Genomic DNA, 27,797 nt, shown 5'->3' on the forward strand with positions numbered 1-27,797 from the left:
AAACATAGTTTGGTGAGAATGGCTGAGGTAGGCTAGCCAGTGAGCCTAGCTAACAGTGGGTGACCCAATCCTTCTAAAAATATAATGATCTCTATGAAAATCCTATACCTTCTATAGCATCTCATCCCAAGGGAAGAAGGAAGAAGCGATTTAGGCTCAGGGCAAAACATATGGGTGTTTAAGGAATGTGGTTGGAGGTTTTGTTATGTCAGATGTAACATGGGCCTAGAAGATGTGTTCAACTGAAGTACAACCAACAGTCCCTCCCTGGGCCTTATTTAGATGCAGTCTGCAACCTGGGCTTTAATGTCATATAGGAAAAAAGCAATGATTACAGTCAGCCCTCCATATCCACAGGTTCTGCATTCATGGATTCAACCAACCACAGAAAGAAATATTAAAAAAAAATTTCCACAACCGCTATGGAGAACAGTATGGGGGTTCCTTAAAAAACTAAAAATAGAGCTACCATATGATCTGGCAATCCCACTCCTGGGCATATATCCAGAGAAAACCATGATTCAAAAAGATACATGCACCCCAGTGTTCAATGCAGCACTATTTACAATAGCCAAGACGTGGAAGCAACCTAAATGTCCATCAACGGAGGAATGGATAAAGAAGATGTGGTACATATATACAATGGAATATTACTCAGCCATAAAAAATAATGAAACAATGCCATTTGTAGCATCGTGGATGGACCTAGAGATTATCATACTAAGTGAAGTAAGTCAGACAGAGAAAAACAAACATATGATATCACTCATATGTGGAATCTAATTAAAAAATGATACAAATGAACTTATTTATAAAACAGAAACAGACACAGATTTCGAAAACAAACTTACACTTACCAAACGGTGGGTGGGGAGGAATAAATTAGGAGTTTGGAATTAACACATACACACTACTTTATGTAAAATAGGCAACCAACAAGGACCTACTGTATAGCACAGGGAACTCTACTCAATATTCCGTAATAACCTATACAGGAAAAGAATCTGAAAAAGAAAGAATATATGTATATGTATAACTGAATCACTTTGCTGTACACCTGAAACTAACACAACATTGTAAATCAACTATACTCAAATAAAATTTTTTAAAAAAAGAAAAATTCCATAAAGTTCCAACTTGCCATGCACCAGCAACTATTTACATAGCATTTACATCATACTAGATATTATAAGTACTCTAGAGATGATTTAAAGTACATGGGAGGATATGCATAGGCTATATGCAAATACTATGCCATTTCACATAAGGAACTTGAGTATCTGCAGATTTTGGTATCCACGGGGGGTCCTGGACCCAATCCCCTGCGTATTCGGAGGGATGACTGTACTCTAGTCCTTTTTAACAATTCACTATTGTGAGAACTTCACATCTCTGTCACTGGCATTATTCTTTTTTTTTTTTTTAACATCTTTACTGGAGTATATTGCTTTACAATGGTGTGTTAGTTTCTGCTTTATAACAAAATGAATCAGTTATACATATACATATGTCCCCATATCCCCTCCCTCTTGCATCTCTCTCCCTCCCACCCTCCCTATCCCACCCCTCTAGGTGGTCACAAAGCACCGAGCTGATCTCCCTGTGCTCTGCGGCTGCTTCCCACTAGCTATCTATTTTACGTTTGGTAGTGTATATATGTCCATACCACTCTCTCACTTTGTCCCAGTTTACCCTTCCCCCTCCCTGTATCCTCAAGTCCATTCTCTAGTAGGTCTGTGTCTTTATTCCCATCTTGCCCCTAGGTTCTTCATGACCACTTTTTTTTAGATTCCATATGTATGTGTTAGCATAGGGTTTTTGTTTTTCTCTTTATGGCTTACCTTACTCTGTATGACAGACTCTAGGTCCATCCACCTCACTACAAATAACTCAATTTCGTTTCTTTTCATGGCTGAGTAATATTCCATTGCATATATGTGCCACATCTTCTTTCTCCACTCAACTGTCAATGGACACTTAGGTTGCTTCCATGTCCTGGCTATTGTAAATAAAGCTACGTTATTCTTATTCACGTGCAAAACCTGACTTACCTCTCTCTGGAGGTTGATGTCAGCTCCCTGCAGGACGATCTCCTTCACACAGCCTATGTGGCCAGCATAGGAGGCGATCATGAGGAGTGTTGTGCCATTCTGGGTGGGGGAGAGACAGAGGAGCAGTCAGGCCACGTGACACCAGAGAGGTGGCCTGGAGAAGATGCCGCAGACGTCAGCTCCTCCCAGGACACATCCGAGCTGAGCGCAACATCTCCCGCAGTAAATAAAAGTGTCTCGTGAATAATCTTATAATGCACACCAAACAGGAAAAAGCAAAGTGACAAAGTGCTGAGGCTGGAATTTTCAATTCAAACATTCACTTACTTCCATTACCCTCAGACACGCAGTCCAAGTGAACCATGGTTACTGCATTTTGAGGCAGCAGTGATGTAGTGGCCTCGTTTTATGATTCCTGAGCCAAAACAGTTATTAATGCAAAAAAGTGGGTTAAGTGGTACTAGTTGGTTTTCTGAGTTTAGAATTCTTTATTTTCAAACGGATTCAGGTAAAGATGCCACGAGAGACTACAGAAGTGAGAGTCAGGAGCCCCGGGGTCCATCTCTGTCATCAACCAGCAGCGCAACCTGGGGCACACTGCTCACAATTCCTGGGGCTCATTTACTTCAGGTTTAAAACGAGGAACTGGGTGATATGACTGCCAAGGTCCCTGCCAGCTTTAAGATTCAAGGACTTGAGACGTACCACCTGATATTCCAATTCAAGTGGACTTTTGTGGTTTAATTTACATTTGTTTTCAAGGGCTCGAAACTGTAATCTGAACCCCCTCTTCTGTGTGGTCAGCAGCCTGCTTCTGTGGAGAGGATAAGAGAGACACAGACGGCTCTGCCTGTGAGGAAGCCTCACGAGGTACGGGGTGGTGATTCTTAGAAGCCTCGTGCTATATATTCAACACGTCTGTGGGATTTTGTAGGAAGGCAGTGTAGCTGAGTGGTCACTGACAGTATGCTTCTGGGCCGGTTATCTGAGCTCTCAAAGGCTCATTCACCTCATCTGTAATGCGGAATAGTAAAAGCATCTGCCTGATTAAATTAAATGGGGAAAAGCAATAATTCAGGCGATGTGCTTAGCCTAGTAATGTTAAATATTCAGTAAGAGTTAGATGTTAAAATAATATTATGATGCCTCAGTAAATGTTAGATTATTATTTGGTTTTTGTTGACGCGTGTGAAAGACAATCCTAGTTTGGGGAAAGTCTTGTTTGCTATAAGTAAAAGTACAGGTAGAATCGAGAAGAGCTAGTGGCTTCACAGAAGTGCTTTATGATGCTCTTCTATCCCACGTGACTGCATTTGGTATTTGAATGTAACACCTTCATGTCGGCTGTACCACCTATCATTCAGGGGGACTTATTCCTCCGTATTTTTCAAGATTAGAGTAGCAAACTTGGAGTTACCAACTTCCTCTCGAATGTGAGAACATTTTTATTCAGCATTCAGACAGAAGACTCCTTGATTTAAAGCCAGTCTGAACAGACAAGCTATGAATGTATCCTTTGCGTGAGAGATGAGAAAATTTTTTCATCATGGGTCACACTGGTCTCAAAATACAAATCAATCATGAGCTACAGGAATCACAGAGCACTTAACTTGGATATTTTGAAAAGAAAATAAAAAACAACAGGCTCATCTATTTTACAGTAAGGGAAGATGAATGAAACAAATAACCAAAATGCTCCTTTATACATTGTATTTCACTTCTACATCATGGTCGCCTGAGGAAAAGTCAGAGGTTGGGACAAAGGAGAAATAGAATACAAAGCCCGCGCGCCTAGAGCCCGTGCTCCGCGACAAGAGGAGCCACCGCAATGAGAAGCCCGCGCACCGCAACGCAGGGTAGCCCCCGCTCACCAGAACCAGAGAAAGCCCGTGTGCAGCAACAAAGACCCAACGCAGCCAAAAATATAAACAAATAAATTAATTTTAAAAAGAGGAGGGATCTGTGGATGTATTAAGCTACACAAAGCTGGAAGTCAGGAGAAGGTCATGGGGGTGTCTGAAAAGGGGTGACTTTAAGAAAAAGGAGTAAAGTGGTCATCAGCATGGTCAGTGGGTGAGGCCACAATGCAAACAGGCAATTCCCACTCCAGTTCTGTCCAGGGTGGCACTGCTGCCCAGCGAGACCCAAGTAAGACCCGACGACCAGTTCACAGATGCCCAAGACCCCATATCAGTTTGGGTCCTGGCAAAGAACAGACGGTACATTCAAACTGGGATAACTGGACGAAAGTTTAATAAAGAGACTATTTATAAGGCCATGCTCTGGATGTAGGGAAACTACAAAGAACAGTACTGGGAGCGAGTAACAGCGGAGCTGCACTGCTAGCCCAGGCCCGAAGGCGTGAGGGACAGGTGGTGGCTCCCAGGACGGAGAGGGTGAGAGTCCTGCTGCCAGACAGGATGGGGGGGGTCTAGACTCCCCAACATCCCTGTCCTCCCTCCCTCTGATTCCTGCCAACGCTCCCACTGGCCAAACTGTACTGGAGGCCAGAGGGAAGCCAGTCCCCTGGGGCAGGCCAGACAGCTCCAACTCTGGGACACAGAGCAAACTGGAGAAAGTTACAAGTGGGTCTGGAGGTGCACCCCAAGCTGTCCTGCACTGATGCCCGGTGGCGGGGGGGGGGCAAAGTGGAACAAACTTTGATACCTCGCTTGGGCTGGTGGCTGACATCACCTACCAAATTTGCACAATAAAAGCTGGAAATGGCATACCCTGTTATCGGGAAAACAAGAAGGCTCCTGTGAAAACATTTCTATTTAATCCCTAAAATCAAAACATCTGCTCTCTCCTCATCTGAGGTCCTCTTAGTCCCCAGAGATGCGACATCCTGCTGAGAACAGAGAAATTGCCGCCTCTAGCCGGGGAAGGAAGGGCTCTGGCAGTGATGCCTGAAAGTAGGCGGGAGGACCTGTTTTTATTACCCCTTCATTGCCGATGAGGGTATTGGTGTTTGCAAAGGTAAGAAAGGGATAAGAGGCTGGGTGGAGGCTTCCATCTCTCAGTAGAAAAAACCCAACTCCCACATCCGCGGCAGCCCCCTTCCGTTCTGAATCATCTCCCCCTTTTCTTCTTGGACTTGGCCGATTCTGATTCCCAGTGATGTGTCTCTTCCCCTATTGTGGCCCCTCCTGTTTTATGCAGGTAATGGCTTTCCCAGTATGTTTTTTTTTTTTTTTTTTTTTTTTTTTTTTTTTTGCGGTACGCGGGCCTCTCACTGTTGTGGCCTCTCCCATTGCGGAGCACAGGCTCCTGACGCACAGGCTCAGCGACCATGGCTCATGGGCCCAGCCGCTCTGCGGCATGTGGGATCTTCCCGGACCGGGGCACGAACCTGCGTGCCCTGCATCGGCAGGCGGACTCTCAACCACTGCACCACCAGGGAAGCCCCCCAGTATGTTTTGAAGTTCCCCGTGGTACTTTGGACTTTTTGAAAAGGATGAAGCAAGCAAACACATGAAAAAGCAGACAAGCACTGTGAAGGAAGGGTACTCAGCAGGCGCTCTCATGCCAGCGGGGGACGGCAAGCTCGCAGCATGCGTGTACCAAATGGACCGGTCCGTACACTGTCCCTGCAGTCCACGTCCACTCGGCCACTGTTCAGCAGCAGCCTGAGCAGAGCCAAGTTGCCCCTCCTCGCTGCCCAGAACGCCGCGTTGGCAAGTGGGGTTTCCTTCTGCAGAAGCAAAACAAAACAGGATCTTAAAATCGACCTTCATTAACACGACCACTTCTACGCAAGTACGCACTACCATTCAAAAGGGAGACCTTCCAGATGTGTCTGATCATTTGAAAGACTGCTCCTCTGGCAACAGGTGATTGTCATGTACTTGGTTGTGGGATGCAGATACCCGAGCCATGGGGCTGTGGTGAAGAGCCGTGTTGTTGATTACACAGCACTATTTATACCCTATTTCCCACCGGTGTCCTCACTTTCCTGCCTCTGTTCACAGTTTCCTTTTTGTTTGAAATGAATTTTCCCCCATCCTTCACGGCCAAGGTTCTGCTTAAAGGTTATTTCCTCCCTGAAGTGTTCCCAAATCTCTCTTTGCCTCTAAGCAGAGGGAAATCTCTCCCAATTCTGAGTTTACAGGTATGTTTTCTGTGACCTCAATACTTTCCACCTGATTCCAGCAGCCTGGGTAAATGCCTCACTTTCCCTCCACCAAATTTTCTCTGTTTCAGCTGGAACTTGCCAGAGGTTTCTGCTGAGAACAAGGAACTCTGGGCAGAAAATGTTGCTGTGAGTCCTTTAAGAAAAAGGAGTAAAGTGGTCATCAACATGGTCAGTGGGTGAGGCCACAGTGAAAACGGGCATTCCCACTCCAGTTATGTCCAGTGGATCCTTCACTCCACTCCTGGGTTATTTTAAAGTTGCTAAGTTAACGTTGGAACAACTACAGAAGGAACAGAGCTGGAGAACAGGTCTCCTGAATCAGAGCTGCAGAATTGACTGTAGTACCACCACCTTCTCTAAAACAGATCAATTTGAATTTGCAGAGAACAGTCCCTGGTGGGGGTGAGGGACAGACAGAACCAGACAGCTCAGGGTTTCTACCCCAGCCCTGGGCAACGGACTTGGCCCCGCTGAGGCCTGGATTCCTCTTGCTCAGATGGAGATCACATTACCTGCCTTGAAGTTTACGGTAAAAATTAAATGATGCAGGTTAATTGGCTAATACGGTGCCCAGCACATCATACATGCTTACAAATACTAGTTTCTTTCCTTGTCCACTTTCTTTCCAAAGTTAGAATCAACAGGCACAGCTGAACTCAGAGTATTAGTACTAATAAAGAATTCTGCTGGTCTCAGGAAATTTTCTAGTATTCAAATTGTTGAACAAAAACACTTTTTGGGGTGGGCTCAAAGCACATATCTGCCCCAGAGGGTCTTTTATGCAATACATCTTCTAAGTATATGTATAAGGTATTACATACAATACCTAACTCACCAATGCTAAGTTAAAAAGAAAACACCGACAATTTCCGCTGCTCCACAGAACCATCACAAGCGAAAGTCCAGTGGCAGCAGAGTGGTGGCAGCACCTGTGGGTGTGAGGATTTAATTTCAGGAGCTCTTCGGCACATACACAACTTAGTGTTCTTGTGCATTCTTGGACAAGAACGTGGCAAAGTGGGGAGTGATAAGCAGATTACAAACATTCTTGGAATGCTTCCCTGGCTCAGTTAGAAGGAAACAGATCACCTTAAATTCCAGGTGAATAATTTGCTTCCCCTGAAGGTGTAAGTTTTACTGTCCCAGGAGTTTTCACACGCAGTGTCTGTGGTTTTTGCACCAGGCTGGGTCTGATGTTACAGTTGTTAGTAAGTGGGTGAAGCAATGGCAAGGCTGGTTTGACTTGTATAATAAATCATGAAACAATGCCCCTTTAATAGAGAGATTGCACAAGGCCAAGATGAAGTTTGGGAGGGTGAATCAGGAAGACAATTTAATATGCACCATGGAACAGCTCTGTTGGCTTTTCTGGAAACATGAAACCTTGAGAGTCATAAACTGTAAATCATTTTCAGTGATTTTGTTGTTTCACTTTAATCCCAAATACCTTTCAAAACACCATTTGCAAACCACAAACTTCTATTGTCATAACAAGCTCTCCAGCCAGGAGCCTCTCCTGCCTTTGGGATGGCCTCGGGGATTCCTCTCCTGCACGGGCTACACATCCTGGTTTCCTACAAGGTTCTAGAAACTGAGCTTTGGGAAAAGGTGTAAATCCTTCATTTTCCCTCAAGAGCTTGATATACCGGGAGGTGGAGGCATGATAGAGTAGTTGATTTGGGGTGAGAGAGAGCTGAGTTCAAGTCCTGGCCCTGCTACTTCCCGGTTCTGGGACCTCGGGCAGGTTATTTAATTTCTCTCTGCCCTAGGAAAGTGAATGCTATTAATGGTGGTAGTATAGTCAGTATCCTTGGGGGATTGGACCCCCTGCGGATACTGAACTCTGTGGATGCTCAAGTCTCTTCTATAAATCGGCACAGTATTTGCATATAACCTACGTATCTCCTCCCACGTACTTTAAATCGTCTCGAGATTACCTGTGATATCTTACATATGTAAATGCTATGTAAATAGTTGTCAGTGCAGGTCAAATTCAAGTTCTGCTTTTGGGAACTTTCTGGAATTTTTTTTCTGAATACTGTTGATCTGTGGTTGAATAGGCAGATGTGGAACCTGCAGACACGGAGGGTCAGCTGTACCTCTGTCACGGGCTGTTAGAGGATAAATGAAGTAATACGTGCAAATGCACTTTGACAGCAAACGCTCAAGAGATGCGAGCTCTAGATGCACAGTCCTCACAGCCCTTTAAAAGACTTGTCCAGGAGAATTCACCTGCTTGGTTGCTGGCATGTGCTCGGGACAGTGGCACTGGCCAGGGGCTAGGACTAGAGGTACCAGTCAACCTTGATCTCTGCTCCAATGGCTTTATGGGCCAGTAGGAAACGAGCATCCCAGGCATGCAGGGTGCTGATGCAATGAATGGGGGCATCCTGGGAACCGTCACTAGCTCGGAAGGGCTGGAGTGAAGGACGTGGGGTGAGAGAGGGCAGGAGATGCTGTAGGGCAGGTAGTCAGGGCCACATCTTGAAGGACTTGCTGTGCTATGTGATGGAGCTTGGACTTCATCCGGTGGGTACTAGGGAGTCAAGGAAGGGTTTTAAGGTGGGGAGAGACCACCAGTTTTGCATTTTAGAAGGTCCCCGTGGCAGCCTCAGGAAGAATGGACTGAGGACTGGAGCCAGACTGAGACTAGTGTCTACAAGGTTAGGAGACACTGTACAGACAGGGAAGAGATGGTGAGCTGAGGCTACGATCGTGGGGACAGCAGGATGAGACAGACGGGGGAAATTTCAAGGAGCTAAACTGAATAGTCTCGGTGTATGACTGTCTGTGCAGGAGCGGAGGGAGAGAAGGAGCCTGGTGGATGTGGACTCATGGAAGTCGGAAGCTCCAGCTGAAAGGCAGATTATGGGGAAAAGTGATGAGTTCAGCTTTGCACATGCCGAGTTTCAGATGCCTATGGGGCATCTAGGTGGAAATGTCTAGCAAAGCAATGCATAAGTTCTCCTATCACACTGCGGCCAACCCATTTTACTGGAGTGCAGGAATCCTGAGCTAAGACTTACCTAGTGCTTATTCCGTACCAGTGGCACATCCTCCACAGACTAGCTCATTTAATGCTCATCACAGCTCGGGGAAGTGGGTGCATTATTATCCCACTGCTCAGATGACGTAAGTGAGAAGCGAGAAGCAACAAGGCAGGCTTCAGCCCCAGGCAGTCTGGTGCTTGAGGCTGGGCTTTCAGCCATCCTATCGTCCTGCCTCCTGCGGAACTCTCCTCCTGAGACAGCAAGGAATAGGCAGCGTGGACCCCAGTGACCTCCTTCCTACCCTCATTCCAAGTCCTCTTCTGCCAGGATGGAAAGTCCCCCGACCTTCTTTCTCTTTGGGGTCTACAGACCACATTGCCTGGTTAACTTCCAAACCTCCTCTGGGTACAATCTGCACATAATCATAAAATGCTGTTTACAAAGGGCAGCCCTTTAAGCCTTTAAAGGAGCTGATGCACGTGAAAATGCTTCACACAAATCTTAAGGCAATTCACCAATCGTGTGATTACTATTTAACCTCTTCCTTGGTTTTTCGGGTCTCTGCAAGCAGGCTGTTGGCTGTGACATTGTCATCACAGCAGTGACAACCTACGTTGGGTTCTTGCTCTGTATCAGGCAGTGTGCCGAGTACTCTCACTGTTCTAACGCTTTTAATTCCCAGAAAAACCCTATGAGGTAGGTGTTACTGTCCCCATTTTTAAGATGAGGAAACTGAGGCACAGAAGTGACTTATGTAAGGTCATCCAGCTAGGAAGTAACGGGATTCAAACCCAAGTCTGTTTGGGTCCAGAGTCTGAGATCCTATATCTTATCCGCTGTGAGAAAACCTGAGTATAACCTTCCACATATGCCATCTTCCCTTCTCTTTTTTCCCCCTATTTACTGCCAGAATTTTGGCTCACACAGTGGTCATTAGCACACTACCAGAAATTAAATACAGGAAGGAAGGGGAGAGAAACACAGAAGGGAAGTTGTTACTTGTACAGAACTGGAATTCTGATTAAAAGCTAAGAGGGGGGTAGAGATCTAAACTACTGGTTTAAAAAAGGGTTAAGAATAATGTGTATTTCATTTGTATAATTAATCTAATCAAGAGAACATTAGCTTTGTTCAACGATGAATTTCTCTGATGTTCGAAGCCACATTAAACAAGGGGATAAGGAGGGTTGAGAGACCACGGGTGACATATTTTGATATGTCACCATTCCACTTCGTGCTAAACGGCTGAAATTTACAGAATTGCTTAATCTACATGAACTGAGAATTAACCCTGTGTTGTAAGTATCATTACACTTCTGTAAGTGATAGGAAACCTAAGAGGAAAAAGTAAGTGATTTATTCACCCAGGCATTCTGCCTAAGAGGTAGGCCTGTATAACACTGGCGTTTCCAAACTCAGAACTCAAGACCACATTTAAAGTCTGTTTAACACATATATGTTCCGAATTAGGCCAATCGATAGAGGTAGAAAGTAGTTCAGCAGTTTTCTGAAACAAGGATGTTTGGAGGAATACAGTGACTGCTAAGAGGTATATAGTTTCTTTTTGAGGTGATTAAAATATTCTAGAATTGGGGCTTCCCTGGTGGCGCAGTGGTTGAGAGTCTGCCTGCCGATGCAGGGGGCGCGGGTTCGTGCCCCGGTCCGGGAAGATCCCACATGCCGCGGAGCGGCTGGGCCCGTGAGCCATGGCCGCTGAGCCTGTGCGTCCGGAGCCTGTGCTCCGCAACGGGAGAGGCCACAACAGGGAGAGGCCCGCACACCACAAAAAAAAAAAAAAAAAAAAAATTCTAGAATTGATTGTGCTAATGGCTGCACAACTCTGTGAATATGCTAAAACCCACTGAAACGAACAGTTTAGCTGGGTGAATTATATGGTATGTGATCTGTATTTCAATAAAGCTGTTAAAAAAAAATACATGGCTTTGTTAATTTATTCTCCTGTGGCTCATCCAAAAGATTTCAGATGATTGATGGACTGGAGTTGATTTTGAGATAATTTACATACCTTCAGAACATAGATGGAACATACAAGTTCCTGTACGTCTGGCCGAGACATGAACAATTTCCATCACCAAGATGAAGCCTGGAATTGAGATGCTTTTCCTCTTGGGTAAGACAGGCTCAAGAAAGACCTAGGTATTATTCTTTATCGAGTGATGATTCCCCTGGGATGGTGACCTCCCTCATTGGGTTAGGGTCTAGCCCCCAAATTGTGCCAGACTTTTGGCAACCTCAGCCCTGGAGAAATAGTTGTTATAAAGGCAAAGGTTAATGTACTGAACTCCACGAGCTTCATTCCACAACAAGACTCAGACCTGCACTTTGAGTTTGCTTTTACTTTAAAAACAATTCCAACAAACATGTATCTCTTTTCCCAACCAGAACAAATTGGGAGTTGCCAAGGGTGAAACAGGAAGTTTACTGGAGAGGCAAAGCGCTACCAGCAAGAAGGGACTGCTGACAGCATAATGGACAAAGGATAAAAAAGGGTGTCCACATGGTTCAGAAGCAAATAGCCCTACAAGTGGTGACTCAGTCATGGAGAAGAAGCGAAATTGTGGTTTCTAACGCTCTGTTGATCCTCCCACAGACTCAGCCAACAATGCTGGGTCTTTTCAATGCAGGCCTTGGAGATCCAGGGCCTCGGGCCTACAAGCCTTTCAGCTGCCGATGAAAATGAAACAGTTAATCTATGGCTCCAAAATCAAAGTTAATGACAACTTCATTCAGTATGTACGAAATGTAACATGTTGTCAACTTTACTCATTGCTAAAACTGGTATTCATAAAATACTGCTGACACATGTATATAATCGGCTGATTTTCTCACTATACAAGAACTACTGAATTGCAGAAAAATCCTGGACAAATGTAAATTAAATGCTATTTGTTGCTAAATAATTTAAAAAGCAATAGTATACAAATCCTTCCAAAAATGTACAATAAAAATGCTTGTGGGATCTTAGTTCCCCAAACAGGGATTGAACCTGGGCCCCTGGCAGTGAAAGTGCTGAGTCCAAACCACTAGACTCAGTCCAAATTCCCTGGCCAGGGAATTCCCAAAAGCTGCTATTCTCATTGTGGGCTGAGGGTACATGTTAATATGTTTGGTATGATGTGAGCTGGGGCTTGTGCAGGGTTAGTCACCAGCCTGTGACTCTGCTCCCCTCCCCCACTCCCCCTCAAGCCTTCCCTCTGTGCCTTTTGGAACTCCTCCACTTGCTGGAAAATCAACCGTCTTTCTCCTTCACTTAGCTCCGAGCTTCCTCTGCCTCCCTGGTGGAGGCTGGGCCTGCTCCCACCCCAGCCCTAGGGTGAGGAAGCCTCACCTGGCTTCCAGACACTGCCCTTCTCACCAGGTGTACATCTCTGCTGCTTCAAGACTCAGGCCATCCTACCTTCTCATCCTCTGCCTCACCTCAAGGTAGTTGTCGCCTCCTGACATTTTCTTCACTGAAAATGAACATTTTCTTCCCTGGAAACGTTGGCACCTTCCTTTCTGCCCACCCCAAATTCTGACCGCATCCTGGCCTTCACTTTACAACACATCAATATCTCTGCCCCCTCCCACCTCCTGAGAACTTCAGCACTCAGCTCAATCACCCCCTCCACGCGCAAGCCTTCTCAGCACTCCCTGTTGTCATCTTAAAATCCTTTTTTATTGAGATATAATGTACATACTATAAAATTCATCCTTTTAAAGCATAGAATTCAGTGGTTTTTAGTTTAATCTCAAGGTTTCACAATCATCACCACTATTCCAGAACATTTTCGTCAACCAGGAGAAACCTCGTACCTATTAACAATCACTCCCATCACCCCCTTCTTCCCCCAGTCCCTGGCAACCACTAAGTTACTTTCTGTCTCTATGGATTTGCCTATTCTGGACATTTTGTATAAATGGAACCATGTAATACATGGCCTTCTGCTTCTGGCTTTTTGCACTTAACATAATGTTTTCAAGGTCTATGCATGTTGCTATGTATGAGTGCTTCATTCCTTTTGTCGGTTGTATGATATTCCATTATATGGATATACCATGTTATGGACTGAATGACTGTGTCCTCCCCCCTCCAAGTTACTATGTTGAATTCCTAACCCTCATTGTGATGATATTTGGAGGCAGGGCATTTGGAGATAATTAGGTTTAGATTAGGTCCTGAGGGTGGAGCCCCCATCATGGGGTTAGTGCCCTTACAAGAAAAGGAAGACCTTAGAGCTCCTTCTCTCCCCTTTCTGAGGAGAGAGCCAGAAGGTGGCTGTTTGCAAGGTAGGAAGAGGGTTCTCACCAGACACTGAACCTGCCAACAGCTTGATTGTGGACTTCCCAGCCTCCAGCACTGTGAGATATAAATTCCTGACATATGTTTTCATTTCTTGTGCATATACACCTAGAAGCAGAATGGTTGGGTCATATCGTAGCTCTATGTTTAACTTTTTGAAGGATGACTAGACTGTTTTCTATTATGGCTGCATCATTTTATATTCATACCAGTAATGTAGGAGGGTTCCAAATTCTCCACATCCTTGCCAACACTTGTCATTTTCTGTCTTGTTGACTGTAATCATCCTAACGGGTGTGAAGTGGCATCTCATTGTGGTTTTGATTTGTATTTCCCTGTTGGCTAATGATGTAAAACATCCTTTCAGTGGCTTATTGGCCATTTGTATATCTCCTTGGGAGAAATGTCTATTCAGATCCTTTGACCATTTTAAAATTGGGTTGTCTTGTTTATTGTTGAGATGTCTATTATCATTTAAAGATGCTAAAGTCTCTACCATTTTAAAGCAAACAAACCCTTGGCCAAGTCTGGATTCCTGCTGCAGCCACTGTTCCCGCAGAATTTTTTGAGAGAGTTCTCTCCACTTGTGGTTTCCACCCACTCTCTTTTCAAGCTATTACAATCTGGCTTCTGAACTCAACATTGCATTCAAACTGCTCTCAGCAAGGTCACCAGAGCCTGTTTTGTTACTAAATTCAAGAGGCACTTTTCGATTCTAAGCTTGTTTGATTTCTCTGTGGTATTTAACTCTGCATCCCTCTCTGCCTTTATGGAAAGACTACAGATTCTTGACTTAACGATAGCACACACTTCTGATTTTTCTCATACACTTCTATCCGCTCCTCCATTTTCTCAATGGGTTTCCTTTATTCTGCTCATTCTTAAAGTCTTGAGCTTCTTTAAGATTTTGTCCTCAGTCCTCTTTTTTATTTTTTAATAAATTTTATTTATTTATTTTGGCTGCATTGGGTCTTGGTTGCTGCGCGTTGGCTTTCTCTAGTTGCGGCGAGCGGGGGCTACTCTTCGTCGCGGTGCGCGGACTTCTCATTGCAGTGGCTTCTCTTGTTGCGGAGCACGGGCTCTAGGCTCGCGGGCTTCAGTAGTTGTGGCACGCGGCCTCTAGAGCACAGGCTCCGTAGTTGTGGCACACGGGCTTAGCTGCTCCGTGGCATGTGTGATCTTCCCCGACCAGGGATCGAACCTGTGTACCCTGCATTGGCAGGTGGATTCTTAACCACTGTGCCACCAGGGAAGCCCAGTCCTCTTATTTTCTACCTTTACGTGATCTCACTGGGCAATCACATTCATCCCCAAGGGTTCAATGACCACTTAACACTGCTCACTCCTAAATCTCATCTCTATCTCCTGCCTAGACTACTCTCCTGGGCTCCCGGTTTGTACATCTGTCTAACCAACATCTCTACTTGGACTCCTATCCATCCTTAAACTTGACATGTCCCACCCCAAACATTTTATCTTTACTCCTCTGGCCTTCCCTAACTCAGTGAATAACATCAATTACCGAATTCTGCTGATTAAAAAAAAATTTTGTCACACATTTGTCTGCTTCCTCCCATCCTCAAAACCTGTGCCCTAGTCTGGTACCATTTAACAAGATGACCCCAGCATCATCCTGACTGGTCTCCCAGCTCCATTCTCTTCTCCAAACCATAGCCAGAGATCTTTCTAACATGCAAATCTCACCGTGTCATTCCTCTGCTTACACGAGCTACTGTAAGAGGTGGGATTACACTGGCTTTGGAGCCAGACACACCAGGGTTTCAATCTGAACACCATTCACACACTGGCTGCACGGCTGTGGGAGGAGTTATTTAACTTCTCCATGTTTTAGTTTTCTTATTTGGAAAAAAAAAAAAGTGGGGGCACCAAAGTACCATCTCGTGGGTCCTCCTGAGGATTCAGAAGATGCACCATGATGCCCTTGGTTCAGAGTCGGGCACATTTTATGTGCTCAATACATTTTAAGTACTATTTTTATTAAAACCTTCAACAGAGGCATATCAGTGAACCTCATTTTCATCCTAAAATGTGGGCGTTAAATGAATGACTTTAATAACCTCTTTGGACACTTAAGTCTGGTAATCAATCGCAGCTCCACTCTGCGCTGGTCACTCAGCTTCAGGGTCAAAAAAAGTCCTGTGGGGAGGAGGCAGCAGTGGTGCGGCTGGCGTTCGGGAACGCGGACGCAGGATCGGGCATCGGTGCCGCAGCCCTGGTCCCTGCGAGGGGCGGCCGCAGAGGAGCGCAGACCCAGGGCTTCTTCCCCGCCCCCCGCCCGACTGTTACCCCGGCGACAGTCCTCGCCGCCCCTGCGCCCCGCGGCCGGGCTCACCGCACCTGCAGCCAGAAGTACTGAAAGCCTTTCGGGCAAAAACCGCACCCCTAGACCACAAACCACAGGAGCCATCCAGGCCCGGTCGCTCCCTCCCGTCCCCCGCCAGCCCCGCCGGGGCGGCGGCCACCCCTCCCTGCGGGCCCGCGGCGGCTCCGGGCGGACGGTGGGTGCGGGCCCCGCCGCCACAGGTCTGCCGCCCTCCCGGCGCTCCCTCCCGGAGTCCGCAGCGCTCACCTTGAACGACATCCTGCACATGTCCGCGGCCGCCCCGCCGGGACCGGTGCGCTTCCGGCCCGGACGCCCGGCCCAGCCCTCCCCCGCTCACCCGCCGCCTTCCGCAAAGCGGCGGCCTTCCCGGCGCCGCGCGCTCTCGCCGCCGCAGACGGGGCCGGGGCGGGGGGAGAGAAGAGGGGAAGGGGGAGGGGCGGGGGGCTCACACGCGACCGCCCTCCGCGTACCTACCACACACACACTCCCAACTCCGCATGCACTGTGCACACTCTACACACACACAGGTTCATACATACACCACTGCACGCTCACAACCTCACATCACTCTTCACACATCCAGGCTCACTCTCTCCCACTCCATCCCACTCCAAACTGTACACCTCACACTGTGCACACTTTGCAGGTTACACACACTCAACCCTAGCCCCACGTTTTAAACCTACTTGATACTCCGTGACAAAGTTGATTTAAGCTAACTGCATTCATTCACAGGAGAAATAAGCATATTAATGATTCTAAAGTTGGATAAAAATGTTTTCTATTGTAGTTCAATGTGCTAACATCTTCATATGTCATGTGTTATGAAAATTTTTCGTATGCATTAAAAACTTAATTAAAAAAATTTTGGTTCAGGAGGAAAAAAAAAGACACACCCACTCCCCTCACACACCTACCTTCTCTCTCATGCACACACTCCATGCACATCCACATTCCTCACACACATACACTGCAGTCTCTACGCAGACTCTACATTCCACGCACACAGGTTCACACACAATACATAATTCCACACTCACATCCATGTATACACAGTACACACACATCCACACACAAATCCACACACACCCACGTCCTCCGAAAGGTCATGGTCTTCATCAGATGACTCTTAACCTTCATTACAGCACAAATATGATGATGGAAATGAAACATAAGAAAAATATTCACCCATCATCCCACCACTCTTTCAAATAACCATTTTCAGTTTTGTTTCTGACCTTCTAGGTTTTCTTTTCTTTTTCTTCTTTTTCTTTTATAAGAATCTGGGATTTTTCCTCCTGGGGAAAGAGCTGGGAAACAAGCCTTTTGACTGAAGGAATGATAAGTGGTATTTTCCTTTTTGAAGGTGAAGGGCACAGTTTGAAATAGACACATATTCCTCTTTTTACCACACCGATCACCTTCTCCCCTTGGCCTTATCCTGCACACCTTGCAGTATCACAGGAGCTGTCCACTCCCTCGAACGTACTGCTTGCTAATTGCCCAGGGTTGGTCTGAGGGGAGTAAAAGTGGGAGAGTCATATTTTTTTTAATTAAAAAATATATTATTTTTAAAGTATAAACAGCAATAATATCCTTTCTAGAAAATTCAAACGCTAAAGTAAAAGTGAACGTCTCATACCCTCACACTGCAGGAATCGATTCATCCTCCCCCTCACCTCTGTTGGAGCCTCCTTCTTTTTTCCAATGAATTTGTAATGATTTTTTAATTTAAAAGTTAAAAAAATATAACTACAGGGCTTCCCTGGTGGCGCAGTGGTTGAGAGTCCGCCTGCCAATGCAGGGGACACGGGTTCGTGCCCCGGTCTGGGAAGATCCCACATGCCGCGGAGCAGCTGGGCCCGTGAGCCATGGCCGCTGAGCCTGCGCATCCGGAGCCTGTGCTCCGCAACGGGAGAGGCCACAACAGTGAGAGGCCCGCGTACCGCAAAAAAAAAAAAAATATATATATATATATATATAACTACAAATTAAAGTTCATAAAGAACATAAAAATGTTTATCTTGTATGGATAAATTGTATTACTTTGTGTTTAAAACAATTTTAAGGAAAAAAGTTCCAAAATTTGATAGGAATTTCTAATTTTTAAAATCAAGATAGACTCAGGGACTTCCCTGGCAGTCCAGCAGTTAAGACTCCACCCTTCCACTGCAGGGGGCGAGGTTTCGATTCTTGGTCGGGGAACTAAGATCCCACGTGCTGCATGGTGCTGCCAAAAAGTAAAAAAAAAAAGACTCAAAACTTTTCCCCTGCCCTGGGTGTCTATGGATGAGATAGTTTTGAAGTGGCTACATGACATTGTTATATAAAATCAAGCATTGGAAGTTTTGCTTTATTAATAGTTTTGATAAACAAAAAGAGGAAGGGAAAGATTTAATATTTTGAGTGCTATGTACCAGGAGCTTCCCTTGTAAGAATGCTATGAGGTGTGTATTATGCTCAGTCCACAGCTGGAAAAAACTGTTTCTGAAAGATGAAGTAATTTGCTAATGAGTGGTCAGGCTAGACCTTTAATTAGGTCTTTCTGTGGGCTTCTCTGGTGGCGCAGTGGTTAAGAATCTGCCTGCCAATGCAGGGAATACGGGTTCGAGCCCTGGTCTGGGAGGATCCCACATGCCGCGGAGCAACTGGGCCCATGTGCCACAGCTCTTGAGCCTGCACTGCAGAGCCCGCGAGCCACAACTACTGAGGCTGCGTGCCACAACTGCTGAAGCCTGCACGCCTGGAGCCCGTGTTCCGCTGCGGGAGAAGCCACCGCAATGAGAGGCACGTGCGCCGCAGCCAAGAGTGGCCCCGGCTCGCTGCACCTAGAGAAAGCCCGCGTGCAGCAACGAAGACCCAACACGGCCAAAAATAAATAAATTAAATAAATTTAAAAAAAAAAGTCTTTCTGGCTTCAAAGCCTGTTTCCTTTCTTCCACTCAGAGTTGTTTTGGGCATTGTCTCTGGCCAGGCTGCTGATGGGATTCTTGTCAAAGGAAAGAAAGTGCCTGAATACAAAGTTTAAATGGTTAAAAAAAAAAGAAAAGAATGTGCATATACACCATCCCATACACGTGGCTCAGCTTGTCTTCATGAAAAAGCCCCCAAACAGAGCAAATCTCTCATGACCACAGCCAGGCACCTCCTTCTAAAGTCTTCTACTCTGGAACTTAGCAGGAACCCACCAGGCCTAACACAGGAAATTCAATCCCTGTAGACCCACCCTCCATATTCAAATACTTTCTCACTCCCCCAAAAGAAGAGCTCCACACTTGTCCTAGGCGTCTCCTTGTTATCATCCTCCCTCCCATCCCCATGGCTCGCTCGTGTCTTCCCTCTTCTGTCTGCCCTAACCCCAATCTTGACCTAGCGGAGTTACTCCCAGCTCAAGTCCCTTCCTGCATCCTGCCCCTCAGCATCTCTCTCCCAACTTTGTTAAGTTCCTGCTGTAATTCTGCTCTGCACCACATCCGTTAGCCCGAGGTATTTCTCTAGACTTTGCTTCTGTTACTTTTGACTCCTCCAGAGGAGTCTAAATTCTTCAAAGCCAGACTCTGAGTCTTACAATATGTCTTTTATTTTTTTCGGGGGTTAGTTTACGGCTGGAGATATGGTAGGTGGTCGAAATGTATTTATTGTTGATTGAATAGAAGATTCAGGAATTGTGTTCTCCACATCTACACGGTCAGAAAGCCCACCACTCCTTTGCAGACGCCCATGACACATAAGCACAGCCATCTGAGTTCACTTCGAACGAGGCCATGTTTGTTATCACCGCGGTTTATACCAGCACAGGCTGTAATGTGTTTGTTCTGGATTTTGCACTCTCAGTTTACGCCCTAGCAGGACTTGCTCTAGTCGGTCAGGCTGGTCTACTGAGCCCTCTTGCTTCTCTTTTTGTCATCAGGCCCTTTCACCCCAATTAAGAGTCTACCCTGGACAATTTGCCTGTCTATATCCCCCGTCTACGTTCCCACCCCACATCTCCAGCTGGTTAACTCAGTCTCTCCTTTTGGAATTTACACCAGACAAGGCTTCCTACAGCGGGGAGTGTAGCAGACACGGCGTTGAACAATCTGCCCAACACCCATTGCCCCCTTCTTTCTTGAACAAGACACCAATTTTGCTCAGGCATCTACTGTACTGCATCTTGGGATATGCTTCAGAGACCCCAGCCCTATTTTCTGTCCAAAACTTTCTTATCTAAGCTAGTGACAGTGCTTGGTTTGGGAGTGGGCATGTGGCATATTTTGGTCTCTGAGACATGAGAGGAGGTGTGCTGGGGGCTTCTGAGAAAGATTTCCTTGCTTCTAAGAGAGATACCCAGGAGGAGAAAGTCTTTTCTTCCTTGTAATGCTGTCCTGAATGGATGTGATGCCTGGAATTGCTGCAACCACCTCGTGACCATGAGGGGAGCTATCTTCTGAGGGTGTCAGAGCAAAGAGATGGTGTCACTAAGGTCTGTGTTGAGCAACTGGGGCTGCCCTGTCCCAGGACTTCTTGCTGTTTAAGCTACTTTCCATTGAACGTATTCTGATCGTGGGTGAGAATGAAAGCAAGGGGTGGGGGGCAAAGGGTCAGGAACTTAATCCATATTGATTAATGTCCATTATGTGCTGGCATTTTAAATGTGTCATTAAATTTTACTCTCATTCCAGCTTTATATGAAAGCATTCTTGATGATGAAACTGAGACTGAGAGTGGGTGAGAACTTGTTTATCATCACAGGGACGAAAAGTAAGAAACTGGTATTTGAATCCAGGCAAATTTGAGAGTAAGACTCCTGCTCTCTCCATTATGCTATCTTTCCAGGTCTGTATATAACAATGATATATATATATATATATAATATAATATATATAATATATAATATATATATATTTATATATATAATATATATATAAACATATATATATATAAAATAATGATATAGAACAATGATATATAACAAAGATATATAACAATGACCTTTAATATAACTTCCTAGAGTTATCAGTTGCTAGCTATGCCCCTGATCTTTTAAAAAGCATATAATAACATAATTGGAATCATGTGTATCCTGCTTTTTTACAAACATGCTAAAGAGGACACTTTCCTCTGGCATAAAAATTCTTTGAAAATCTTGCTTTTAATGATTGCATTTAAAATTGAGGTATACTATAATTGATTTAACATTTATCCTATTACAAGACCTTTCATTGCTTTTAGTTTTGCTATTAAAAATAATCCTAGAATAATTATTTCATACCTAAATTTTATCCACACCTCCCATTATTTCATACTAGGATAAATTTCTAGAATTCCAGAGCCCAAGCATATGAACATTGTAAAGGCTGGTAATTCATATCTACCAACTGCTTTACAGAAATTCTCTGCCCGGTTTATACCTCCATCCAGGCTGATTAAATTATTATTTTGGATTTTTCTGAATGCTGACTGTGTAGGCAGACATTATATGCACTAAGCTTTCTACTTATTTGTTTGCTTATTTATACCCCTACCAGACATTATTTAAATTCTCTTAAAGAATTGCATAGAATAAAACAGGGTAAAAATAAAATAAGAAATAAAAAAAAAATTGGACAAAGAGAAATTGAAAACAGGAAAGATAACACAAAGCCAGGAATAAGAGAGAACACAAAAGGGGAGGCAGGAGGGACACACTTGACTTTTCAACAACCAACACAGAGCCGGGACACCATCATTTTTATGGTTCATGAGTGTCCCTAAGATCAAAACTCTCCAGTTGCCCGTGAAAGGGTCAACTATTACAGGCAGAACTAAAACTATACAGAGCAACGCACAGCTTCCTCAGCATTATCGTTATGGTAAATGCATTGGTAAATTTCACAGAGCTGATTTGGGGCTATGCCTTCATGCAGGCTGACAACCTAACATCAGAGGAATTCAGGAGAACTCAAGATAGTGCAGCTTAGGTACAGCATCTGCTGGGCTGACTTCCAGGAGGTTGGGGGGGACCACAGACCCTTAAATGGTCCTCTATAAATACTGTTCTTCTCAAGTCATTGAATGGCTCAGTTTGAGGTTCACTTTCCAGCTGGTACCTGGAGCGCAATTGGCTTAGGCATGGAGTTAAATCACGTAAACATGGAAATGAGAACTGCTTTCTAATAATAGCTCAGAAACCTGACATGAACTTAAACGGGAGACTACCCACCCTGACAGAGAGTAGATAAAGCCCTGGAAGAACCCAAGATGGATGCTACTGAGCCCTGGTAAAGACAGAGTGCTTGACCATGGACATCAAGTATCAATATGGCCAGAACTTTCCATCATGAGCTAGGTTCTGTTATAAGCTTGGGTGGACCCAGCAATAATCCATCAGAAGGTGGAAGTGGTACATCTGAGGTTGAGTCTGAGCAGGATCAGAGGGCACAAGAAAACCTGTACAACTGTACCTCTCAGCTTACACTTGCTGATCTATGGGGAAGCCCTTTGGCCAACCAGATGGATCAGAAATGAGCTGAAGCTGGGGTCTTGGCCTGCCTGGTAGGATGGGGGATGTATATGAGTATAAGCTAATATGGGTGGTGGCTGCACTGTAGTCCCGTTCAGAGGTGGCTTGAAAAACAGAACTGCCAGTGGAGGACATGGTCATCCACTTTGCATGGAAAGAGAAGTGGCCCGAGGTGAGTCTATCTATGACTCACGGCAGAGGAGAATGGCTGGACCTGTGGTCATTTCCTAGGAAGAAGAAGTGTTGGAGGACTGGGGAGAAGGAGCTCTGGAGGAGTCCTGTGGGTGACTCATGGGAGTGGGCAGAAAGTAAGAAGAGATTTGTAATACATATTAATGCTCAACAGAGAGCATTCACCACAAGAAAGGCACTAAATGACCAAACAGAAAAAACAACTTACCAGTTGACATCAACCAGCCTCTATCATTGGCCTCCCCAGTGCTGGCATGATGGGCTTGTGAGTGATACAGCTGTGGTGGCAGGGATGAAGGTCATTGAATGGGCCCAAGGGTATGGGCTCCCACTTACCAAGCCTGATCTAGCTACTGTGGCCACTACATGGCAAATAACAGGCCTCAATACTGAGCCTCCAGTATGCCGTCATCCCTTGAGGAGATCGCCTGGTCATTCGCTGGCAAATTGACTATATTGGACATGTTTCATCCTAGAAAGCCAATGATTTCTTTTGATAAGAATAGACACATTCTAGGTATGGGTTTGCCATTACTCCTGCCTGTGGGGTGTCAGCCAGCACCACTACCTGGGAGCTTATGGAGTGTTTGTTGGACTAGTAGATTAGCACAGGATCCAGAATAATATTATGTTAAACCAAGAGACCCACTTTACAGCAAAGAAGGTACCGTCATGGGCTGAAGCCCATGGCATTCACATTACCCAAAGCTGACACACATTTCAGTGTTGGGGGTGGCTTGTTGAAGGCATAGCTGAAGGACCAATTTGGAGATGGTATTTTACAAGCATAGGATACCATCTTCCAGGACACAATATACAGTTCGGATCGAAGAGCTGTCTATGGCGCTGTGTCCCATAGAAAGAATATGAGGGTCTGCAGACCGGGGAGTGGGAAGTGGGAGTGGCCCCACTTACCATCACTCCCAATGATCCACTTGTGTTTCCTGTCTCTGCAACTCTAGGCTCTGCCGGTTTCCAAGTTCTGGTTTCCAAAAAGGGGAAGACTTCTACCAATGGGCAAAGTAATAGTTCTATTGAACTATAACCTATGGCCACTGCTTGGGCACTTTAGGTTCTTTGTGTCCAGGGGCAGCAGGTGAGAAGGGGAGTCACCATCTTGGCAGGTGTAATTGACCACAGTCATCAGGAGGAGCACGGGCTGCAGTTACACAGTGGGACAAGGGGAACACTTAAGAAATTCAGATGCTCTACCTGGGTATCTCTTGACCATTTTTGGATGATAAATGGACAAAGGATGAAACTCCAGCCTGAGAAGTCTTCAGGACGGGCAGAAATGCTGGCTGAGGATGAGGGGAATCTGGCACAGATGTTCGAGGAGTGAGATGAGGAGTCTTAGCTGCAGTCCTGAGACCAGATGCAGCAGCGGGGGCTGTGATGTGTCCCACCAACTTTCCTCTTCCATGTTTCCTCCCAGGAAGAGGGGCCCCCCAGAATCCTAGAGGAGCTACTCCGGGCACTCGTATGAAGTGGTTCTGAGTGTACAAGGTGGGGGCCTGTCTGGGACATGTGTCTCCCTCACTGGATTCTCCTGCAGAGGGACTTGTCACCCCGGTTATTGAAGTACTGTCGGCAGATAACTCTCAGCTGCTAGCCCTCCGGGACTGCACCAGCTACAGAAGCCACCTTGCTAAGGTCATGCTGTCTTCCCGGGGCCCACATCTCATGACATTGACATGGGAGTATGAAGACCCATCCTTCTTATCCCTACTCAGCGCTACTCTGACCCAGCGGACTAAATGCTGGGGTCGAAATGCCAATCCAGGAGCCTTCATCCCTTGGTCAGATGTCCAGATTTTGCTTGAAGTGTTTGATTTTTATTTTATGTCTAGCATTATCGTGTAACTCTCTCAGCTGCCTCGGTTTCCAACATTTGTTTAAAGAGAGTCTGGGTTAGTAACCGGAAAGTACCCTATCACTGGGCTGGTAATCTGGCCCTTGGTAATAAAAGCATCTCTTATGGGTGGGCCCAGAGGAGGTGCATCCTAAGTGAAGCTGTCTTCAGCATTCCTCTGAGGCTTCGCAGTACCATGCAAGGGCTTTAGTTTTTAATGTTTGGAGGACCCTGAATGCTGATCAGCTGAAATCTCAGTCTTTACATTTTATTACCAAGTTGTGAAACCCATAGGGGCAAAAGTGCAGCAGAAATGTGCACACAGGTTAAATTATTTCCAAAGTTGGGACTGGTTTCACTTGCTCTTTATTATTTATTTATTTACTTATTTAAAAAATAAATGTATTTATTTATTTTTAAAATAAATTTATTGATTTATTTATTTTTGGCTGCATTTGGTCTTCATTGCTGCGCGCTGGCTTTCTCTAGTTGTGGCGAGCGGGGTCTACTCTTCGTCGTGGTGCACGTGCTTCTCATTGTGGTGGCTTCCCTTGTTGTGGAGTGCGGACTCTAGGAGCATGGGCTTCAGTAGTTGTGGCATGTGGGCTGAGTAGTTGTGGCTCTTGGGCTCTAGAGCACAGGCTCAGTAGTTGTGGCGCACGGGCTTAGTTGCTCCGCGGCCTGTGGGATCTTCCCGGACCAGAGCTCGAACCTGTGTCCCCTGCATTGGCAGGCGGATTCTTAACCACTGCGCCACCAGGGAAGTCCCTCACTTAATCTTTAATTGAGCCAAAACCATTTAAGCGAAGCCAAAAAGGCTGAGTTCAGTCCTTAGGGAAGATGGACTAGAAGACTCGCTTGCTATGGAAATTCTCTCACAGTCTTACATGGGAGCAAGTGTGGACTTCAAGTTTAGTTTTGTTTGTGGAGATAACAGGCTGACTTTTGGAGCCCTTGTTTGGCAATTATATAGTAATGTACTAAACTGTGTCTTAAAATTGTGCAAGTTTCGAGTGTGGCAGGAGCTTCATTCTTTTTTTTTTTTTGCAGTACGCGGGCCTCTCACTGTTGTGGCCTCTCCCATTGCGGAGCACAGGCTCCGGACGCGCAAGCTCAGCGGCCATGGCTCACGGGCCCAGCCGCTCCGCGGCATGTGGGATCTTCCCGGACCGGGGAACGAACCCGTGTCCCCTGCATCGGCAGGCGGACTCCCAACCACTGCGCCACCAGGGAAGCCCCAGGAGCGTCATTCTTTCAGTGAAGATTCCTTAGTTGGCTTCTCACAGCTTAGAGGTAAGTCTAGGGTTACACTGCAAGGCAGCGTAAGGTCACAGGAACTTCATTGAGACTGAAAATTAGACACTGAGCCACGTTAAATCAGAAACCATATTTGCCTCATTCTCTTTGTAGCTCCAATGCCAAGTCCAGGCCCTGGCACATAGTAGGTGCTCACTGAGTATTTTTGAAGGAATTCTCTCAGATTACCTGAGGATCCATGAGCTTCTCAGATACGGAATCAAAGCTTCTGATGCTCTTTTCTCTAATGAGATTTGGAGTCTGTGTTTGTGAGGTTCTTATCTTACTCAGGAATCTAAGGCATGTAGCTAGTAGCCTGTAAGGGAGGCCATTGGGCAGGCAAAAAAAAAAAAAAGTCCTATTTTTGCACTAAGGGGCTGTGACTCCATCTTTGTGTGTGTCTGTGTGTGTTTAAATGAACTGATACTCCATGTATGTGTATGTCTGCTCTGTGCGTGTGAGTGGGTGTGTGCTCTGGAATTTTGAGTTGAATGAGGGACCTTGTGCTGGTACGGGACACTGCCATCACCCACCCCCCCCTCCCTGCAAGGTGCAGCTCAAACAAACTTAGGTTACAGCCCCTCACTGGCCACTGCTGGCTTCGATGCCTTTTATGCAGGTGTAGGATTCTCACTTCCCCCAGAAAGCGGGATGGGGCTGAAGAAGGAACCCTAAACAAAAAGTGGTAGGATGTGTGTGGGGAAATCCAAAGGATTTCATTGGAAAGAGAAATGTCAGCAGAAGTTCCCAGGAGAGCCACGATCAAACATGGTTTCTAGACAAAACGGGTCTTGTAATATCTGCCTTCAGTCTTGTGCCAGCATTCTGACCCAGGGGTGATGTACCAAACCTAGGATGGGACCAAGACCTTGACTTGTTGCATAGCAAGTCCTGTCAGAGCTGGGGCTCTGCAGGTGGCCTGAGGGCCAGGCCACTCTGGCTCAATCCCGGGGCTAGTTGGACTCACTGAGGGGGCAGGAATCCAGAAGCTCCCAACAGAAAGTGAAGAAGCCTGGGGACCAGTGCCATGTCCTGGGGAATCTGGGGGCAGACAGTAGGTGGTCAGCAAGGCAGACCAGCTGACCAGAGGATCCTGAGGCTGTGAGAGCTTCCATAGGACTCCTGATAGCCCTCTAGGACGCTGGGGCTCTGGCGAGGTAACAAGGGCAGCGGCAGAGGTGGTCAGCAGGTAGAAGCAGAAATGCGATCGCTAAGGACTGATGCTTAATGGCAAGAGCAAAGAAAGCTTCCAGGTTCTGAGAAATCAGGATCCTAGGCAGGCCCTGGGACAGATATGCAGACACAATCGGTCAAAACTTGTTTCTGGAACTGGGCGTAAAATAACAATAGCTGGCTTAATTCGAGGCATGCTATGTGCTGTCATTGCTTTTGACCCTTGAGAAGGATATGATTTCATTTAATAGTCACAAATCTCTCACCATGGGTAAAATTTTTCAGATGAAGGAACGGAGACTTAAAAAGCTTAAATAACTTGCCCATAGTCATGAGGTCACAGAAGCCAGTAGATGGGGGAGCTGGGACTTAAACCCAAGTCTAGAACTCTGCAGTTTGTGGGCTTAACCACTACACTGCACTGCATGGTGAAAGCTTGGTCGGGGAGTAGGGGCAAGGTGAAGGGCGAATGACAGTGAACCCCAACTGGGGCTGGTCCAGCGCTGCCGCAGACGCGTTCACACGCGTTATATCATTTACTCTTTACAGTGCCCTTGTCCTCATTAAAAAAAAAAATTTCCAGTGAGTGATCTGAAGCACATAGAGACTAAGTGGCTTGCCTAAAATCCCACAGGAAGGAGGCAATAACCCAACTAATGGGACTGGGGCACAGGTCAGAGCAAAACCAGCAGCAAGGCTGCCCTGAAGCTGATGTGCTGTGGGGAAGGAAGAGGCCTACACATCAAGAATGTAATACCTGCTGTGCATTCAGACCTTCTTAATCCGGAATCTGAGTTAGTAAAGATCCCCTAGGATAGGGAGTGATTTTAAAGACACACAACTTCAAGGAGTCTGACTTCCTGTCCTAGGTGTAAGGAGTGGCTTTCGCTTGATATAACCCAATGATGCATTTATTCTTCATAAGGAATGAGTCATGGATTTAGTCCTTACATTGAGCTCAACACCTTACACCATCTCCC

General features: G+C 45.9%; 1 protein-coding gene across 9 annotated transcripts in view; it reads right to left on the reverse strand.

The window, feature by feature from the left end:
- The window catches only part of ANKRD29 (ankyrin repeat domain 29), a 44,736-nt gene extending 28,472 nt beyond the window's left edge, over positions 1–16,264 (reverse strand). Inside the window, exons 1-4 of one of the 9 annotated variants that reach the window (XM_073790592.1) lie at positions 16,070–16,264; positions 7,022–7,115; positions 5,635–5,745; positions 2,052–2,150 (exon numbers count right to left, since the gene is read on the reverse strand). In XM_073790592.1, the coding sequence (XP_073646693.1) occupies positions 2,052–2,150; positions 5,635–5,745; positions 7,022–7,075 (264 nt within the window). In that variant the 5' untranslated portion in view covers positions 7,076–7,115; positions 16,070–16,264. Of the gene's footprint in view, positions 1–2,051; positions 2,151–5,615; positions 5,746–5,837; positions 6,981–7,021; positions 7,116–11,202; positions 11,436–13,485; positions 15,926–16,069 lie in introns of those variants that run through there. The other 8 variants (XM_073790591.1, XM_073790593.1, XR_012325353.1 and 5 more) reach the window with 8 other exon arrangements.
- Positions 16,265–27,797: the final 11,533 nt, after the last annotated feature.

This window comes from Tursiops truncatus, chromosome 13, assembly GCF_011762595.2.
Source record: "Tursiops truncatus isolate mTurTru1 chromosome 13, mTurTru1.mat.Y, whole genome shotgun sequence".
Classification (NCBI taxonomy): domain Eukaryota; kingdom Metazoa; phylum Chordata; class Mammalia; order Artiodactyla; family Delphinidae; genus Tursiops; species Tursiops truncatus.